Source organism: Arachis hypogaea, chromosome 9, assembly GCF_003086295.3.
Source record: "Arachis hypogaea cultivar Tifrunner chromosome 9, arahy.Tifrunner.gnm2.J5K5, whole genome shotgun sequence".
NCBI lineage: Eukaryota > Viridiplantae > Streptophyta > Magnoliopsida > Fabales > Fabaceae > Arachis > Arachis hypogaea.
Genome location: NC_092044.1, coordinates 36176470 through 36182929, shown reverse-complemented (window position 1 = coordinate 36182929; position 6460 = coordinate 36176470). Strand labels below are relative to the sequence as shown.

Below are 6460 nucleotides of genomic sequence, written 5' to 3'. Positions count from 1 at the left end.
TGATTAAAATAGAAACAAAATTTTTTGGCATGTTATCCGATATAATTGAAACACGAAATTGAACTAAAGGCTCAATATTAAATAGTAAATATGAAAAACAGGTTAGTAACGCCTCACTTTTGGTACGATCATGACGTGTTAAAAGTTAGGGTGTTACATATAACTATACATAAAGCTGAAAAATATTTCAAAAATGTTTTAACATGTGCTAAAGATAGTCTACGGATATATCTTCAGAATTTAAGATTAACTATAGCTTCAAATTAGTAATTCATGAAGCAGGAAATAAAAAGGTATTCTTGTGGCAGGATAGAAGAATATAATATACGTATTCCTCCTTCACTTTTCTATATATATAAAAGTATTATGCAACTATTGATTAGTGTTGACCTGATCTAATAGTTAAGCTAGCACTCATTTTTCACAAGTTTCAATATAATTATTTAATTTGCTGATACAAGCAGACTTGAGAAGGGGATGTTAAATGAATCACTAAGATGAGTAAAACTATCTGCAAACTATGGCATATATTCACAAAGTGATAAAATGTTTACTTCTAAGAAACAATTTGACATTTAACGATCTGTTAGTACACCTATATCAAAAGGTATTAAATTGACTAAAATGCTAAAATAATGATTCAAGAAATAAAAAAATTCTCATGGAGCCTAACATGTTGCATTTACATAGAATCTGCTCCTTCATTTCCTCAGTGGACTACTGCATCATATATCAACCTCGATGCACTACTGCATCCCATTAAACTTTGAATATTGTCTTTGTTGTACAACCTGTTCTCCACAGCATAAACAACTTTGAGAGAAAAATAAAAGAGATCAGCAAACCATAATGTGATATCAAATAGTTTAAAATTTATTAATCACCAAGTTATAACAATGCAATAATTCATCTCTTATTATTCATACCTGTAATAGCCACTGATTACTTCCATATGGTAGGATGGGAGCCCCATGGCTATTAATCAATTCTGAGTTACCTAGCCCAAACCCTAGCTGCACAGATGGATTTACTTCTGTATTTGCCACGCTGATTGTTCCTTGAGAAGTCATAGGGTCCTTGAGAAGCTCCTATAAAGAAATGATACATGCAGTCAAAATTGCTATCAAGTATAACTACAACATAGAATTTACCAATTTATTTTAATTCATGTAACTGCTAATGCAATATTGTATCTTACTGACCTCTTCTGTACCAAAGCTAGCTTGCGTCCCTTGAGAAGCTATAGGGTCCTTGGGAAGCTCCTATGACAAAAGAAGGCATAAAGTCAAACTTTCTATCAAGTATAACTACAACATAGAAGTTACCAGTTTATTTTAATTCAAGTAAAGCATAAAGCAATTTTGAATTTGACTGACATTTCTGCACTTAAGCTAGACTGCATGCCACCACCAGTCTTATCACCCGAATTGTCACCCTCATTCCTCACAAGACAATTCTTCTTTACATGACCAGCATTCTTGCATTTAGTGCATCTCCATTTTTCTCTCTCTCTTTTTTTCCTTTGGTGCACCTTTTATCTTGACAACTAAAGGGTCATCAACAAAGTTTGGCATAGGAGAATCTCTTGTTACTCTTTTCAAGCACGACTTTTGCTTTAGTGTTTTGGTCAAACGAGAGACTTCATTCATAGTGTCATGGAAAGAAGGACCATATTGAGCTCCTAAGAATACCATCCATGTAGCTGCCACTAACAATGCGCCATAGCGCATTAAAAATTCTCTTTCTCTGTCTTGCACAGTGCTTCCACCTGAACTTTCATCCAGATACTTTTTGGCATCCTTGGACCATTTTCTCAAAAAATACTTTCTGGCAACTTCTGTAAATTTACCTTTTTCATGGCACAAAACATGTGGCTACAGGGAATGCCTTTACTACTCCACCTACTACATTTACACTCCATATTCTCGGTGTTGCACTCATAAAGTACGATGTATATATGTTGCCCTTTGTCACACTCCTTAACTTTTAACAAAACAGTAGTTGATATCTTTTCTTCATTTATAACATCTAATGCAACCACTCCTTCAATCTCTATTTTTACTTTGCCAAACATCTCTCGGGTGTAAAAATTTGCAGCATAAATCTCCAATACAGCTAAGCAAGTTGTTAACACAGGTTTTTTGTACACCATTTTAAATTGAGAAACTAATTCGTTGTGTCTATAATCCCTAAGAGCATGTTCAAGATTCTGGACCAGCTCTAAAAGACTTTGCCGAATGCCAATAAACCTCTTGATAAAGTTATTTATCCCTTCACACCTTGATGTTGTTCTAAATCCAGCACAGAATTTATCTCGCAAGTAGGCGCTTGCCCAACTTTTCCTCTTTTGATATTCATTTAGTACCCATTCATTTTCCTTCAACCTATATTTTTTTATCATATTATCCCAATATTCTTCAAATTCTTTCAGATGCCATGGAGTATACAAACATCTTCTGAAGTCATCAGAAAAACCTTTGTTTTTAGTGTTTGCTGTTACATTTCTCTGAATGTGCCAACCATATAATCGGTGAGTTGCATTTGGGAATATTTCTTGAATTGCTGTCTTCATTGCCTCATCATCGTCAGTGACCACAACACTAGGAGACTTGTTCAGCATAACATCTAGAAAGTTTTGCAACAACCACGTATATGTTGCCATTTGTTTGTCCTCTATCAAGGTAAATCCAAATATGCATGTTTGGCGGTAATGGTTACAACCCAAGAAGATTACCAACGATCTTCTGTACTTATTCTTTCAATAGTTTGTATCAAATGCAAGCACATCTCCAAAGCATTGATAATCGGCCCTACAAATGTCATCTGCCCAAAATAAATTCGTCAGTCGACTTTCATCATTAGCACTATACCTTGCCATGGTCATGGGATCAACATCGGCCTTTTCAAGTAGATAGCTAATTGTTGCATTAAAATCCCCACCAATGAGCTTTGCATGACGCGTTCTTTCAATGCGGTTATCCATATCCTTCTTTGTGAACCTGACATTAGCATAACCCCCGATTTGGCCTACCATTAGTCCCATTATTTTAGAGGTTGATAGGCCATTATCGTGCATGGTGTTTGCCTGAGCCTTTTAAGCCTCAGTCATCCCACGGTGGTTTGAAATTAGGTATACCAAGCATTGGGGGACAAGATCGTGGTTGTGCTTCTCAACTAATTTTTCAACTCTCCAAGCTGAAGTTTTGGAGTCAAAGTACACCGTAATCATGGCTTCACAACCCGTACGAGTCAGCACTTTATGCTCCCTCTTCCTATTCGAATTAAAGATGTATTTCTTGGCTCTCTTTCCTTCCTTGTTGTAAAAAAATCACCTTTTGCATTGTGTTCCATCTTTTCCATGCGGTGTATAACCCTTGCGGACTCCGAACCCGACACACCTCGCATAACGCACATACAAGTTATAAGCTACATCCGATGTTTCAAATGTCTAGTTTATAATATCATCAGCCGTCACAACAACACACTTGCTACTGCTGCCACCACAATCACAAGTACAATTTACATTCTCTTTCACACAAGTCATCATGCAATCTTCAGCGTTGTCTTATGAATTGAGTGGATATGAATCAACATACATTGCACCCATACTCGTTTTCTTTCTAATTCTATATATGTAAAAAGTGAAAATTTTACCCCATAAACAAGAACAGGTAGAAGTAGGAGATAACTTCATAAGACATCTTAACATAAACTAAAAAATAGACTAAAATAGAAGTTAACAAGAGCTCTGTGGTGCAACTCAAACTTTATATAAAAAACTGATAAATTAAAACCAAGTTATGGAAAGAAAATGCAACATACAAAGAGGAATTATAACCCAAGGGGTCTAGAAGTAACAAATTCAAGGTTCAATCACTAGTAAATTCAATTCAGTAATGATTTTCAGCAACAAAAAGATTTAACTATCAAGATTATTTGAGTAGAACAGCAACAAACTCAGTGAATGTTATCAATACCAAATTCATCTCAATGATTTTTTAGCAATAAATCAAGCTATCAAGATTCAAGAGTAGGCATTAGAATGATAACATTTTGGCAACCATTAACTTGTGGCTCAATATATAAAGGGTAATACTGTTTCTCTTTCATCAATAAAATTATACAATTATACAATTATTAATAAAAATAAATATATAATTTAATTTTAATAACACTTTATAACTACCATAATCACTGTAAAAATAAATATATATTTTTATAAGATCTCAAGTTTAACCATTAAAAATGGCTATTACAAATGTTCACTTTCATGACATCTTAAACTTTGAGATAGAATACATGTAGAATTAAAGAACCTTTATATATATATATATATATATATATATATATATATATATATATATATATAATTTAGGATTTGTCCCTTCTAATGTTTTGATTATTCTCAATGAAAAAGTAGGATGAAAGGATACAGAAAACTATGTATACCAAAGACAAAGAATTCAACACAGAAAGAATGAAATACTAGAATATTAAGACCTTATCATTTATATAGCTATATCTTCTATGTGCAATTTCCACCTCTGCAATTATATTTTTATATTATTGTTTCCTTTTCATCACTACTTCTTATTTCAAAGTCCATTTTAATTTTAGTTATCAGTTTTTTGCATAACTTATTTAATTCTGTTTGATCCCAATTATACAATTATTAATAACATAGTAAAAAACCCCAATTTTGGTTCAATCATTCATACCGTTCATCTTTTTATGAATGCCCATGTGTCCATATTGGTGATCTTCACTCAATGTGATTATTTTTGGCAAAAAAAATCAAACATAGCAACCAAACACATAAAATAGTTAAAAACCCAATTTTAGCTTCAATCATTCATACAGTTTATCATTTCATGAATACCCATGTGCCCATATTGGTGATCTTCACTCAATGTGATTATTTTTGGCAAAAAAATTAAACACAACAATCAAACACCAAAGAGACGAACAGAAAAATTTGTTGAAACTTACCAAATAGGGACCAGGTTGTGCGAAGGAAGCCGAGGAGTTGCTGATGGCGAGGAAGAAGTCGGGGACCTGCTGCATTTGTCTCCGGCGTCGACGGGCACAACAACGGTGCGAGACTGACTGCGAGGCGTTGACAAGACACGGAGCGGCGACGACGTCCAATTCCGGGAGTTGTTGCTACTGCTGCCAATGACGACGAGGGTAGGGAAGGCACACGAGATCCTAGACTGCAAGAGACCGATGACGAGCTTGTCAGAAACAGTGAGAGGAGACTGATGCCGATAGAGGGAGAAAACTTGGGTTCGCGTCAATGAGGCGTGAGAGATGAGAGAGCTTCTGTGTGATAGTGATGTTGAGGGAGGAGAAGGGACTGTGAAACGACATAGTTTGGTGGATTTAAGGAAAGAAAAAAAGACTTGGACTGGTTTATTTAAACCAGCCAGGTCGAACCAAATTTAAAGTATTTGGTTTAAAACAGATTTTATTAATCGGTTTTTAATAAATGACTAATCATAGAGTGACACATCAACAACTTTAAAATAGTTATTTTGTTCATCTTTCTATGAGTCTCCCCCAAATGATAATACACCATGCGTCGTACGGTAATAAGGTAACTTGTTTGTTTGCATAAAGGAGAGTAATATAGTAACGGGTAGGAATTTAACTAGCATCCGCTAGTTTCATATAATTTTATAATTTAAATAATGGTGCAATATCATATTTTATGATTGTTAGAAAGGGTAAAAGAGAGCAATAGAGAAAAAGTTTATGTGTATTTAAGTTGTGTCTGAAATGATACAATATAAAAGAGTATTTATAGGCGGTGAGAGAATTGTAATAATAAAAATATAATATTCTATAACAAATATTCAGATATACTAAATAATTCTAATGAATGCTAATTGATCCTATTATATTTTGACATTCTGCCTCAAACTCAAGTTGTACTTGAGTTTGAAACTTATTTAAAACAACGAAAAAATGCATAAACGATAGAACGGGTGCAGACAACTGCCGAAAAGAAGCGCAGATGAAACTGCCGCTATTTGAAGAAAGTGCAGACGAAACTGCCACTGTCTGAAAGAAGCGCAAACAAAACTACCAGAAGAAAGTGTAGATGAAACTGCCGCTGTCTGAAGGAAGCACAGATGGAACTGCCACTATTTGAAGGAAGTGCAGATGAAACTGCCATTGTCTGAAGAAAGCATAGACGAAACTGTCACTGTCTGAAAAAAGCACAGACGGAACTGCCACTTGTCTGAAGGAAGCACAGACAGAACTATCAGAAGGAAACGCAGACAAAACTACCGAAAGGAAAGGCAAATAGAACTGCCGCTGTCTGAAGGAAGCACGGATAAAACTGCCACTATCTGAAAGAAGCGAAGATGGAACTGCCGCTGTCTGAAGGAAGTGCAAACGGAACTGCCACTATCCGAAAGAAGCACAGACAGAACTGCCGGAAGGAAGCACAGAT

At 35.1% G+C, this 6460-nt stretch overlaps 1 protein-coding gene across 1 annotated transcript; it reads right to left on the bottom strand.

The window, feature by feature from the left end:
* Positions 1 to 746: 746 nt before the first annotated feature.
* LOC114924443 (protein FAR-RED IMPAIRED RESPONSE 1-like) lies at positions 747 to 2662 on the bottom strand. Its single transcript, XM_029289008.1, has 4 exons — positions 1850 to 2662; positions 1203 to 1262; positions 927 to 1088; positions 747 to 791 (listed from the first exon to the last, which is right to left on the bottom strand). Exons 1-4 carry the CDS (start codon positions 2660 to 2662, stop codon positions 747 to 749), a joined length of 1080 nt encoding a protein of 359 aa, XP_029144841.1.
* Positions 2663 to 6460: the final 3798 nt, after the last annotated feature.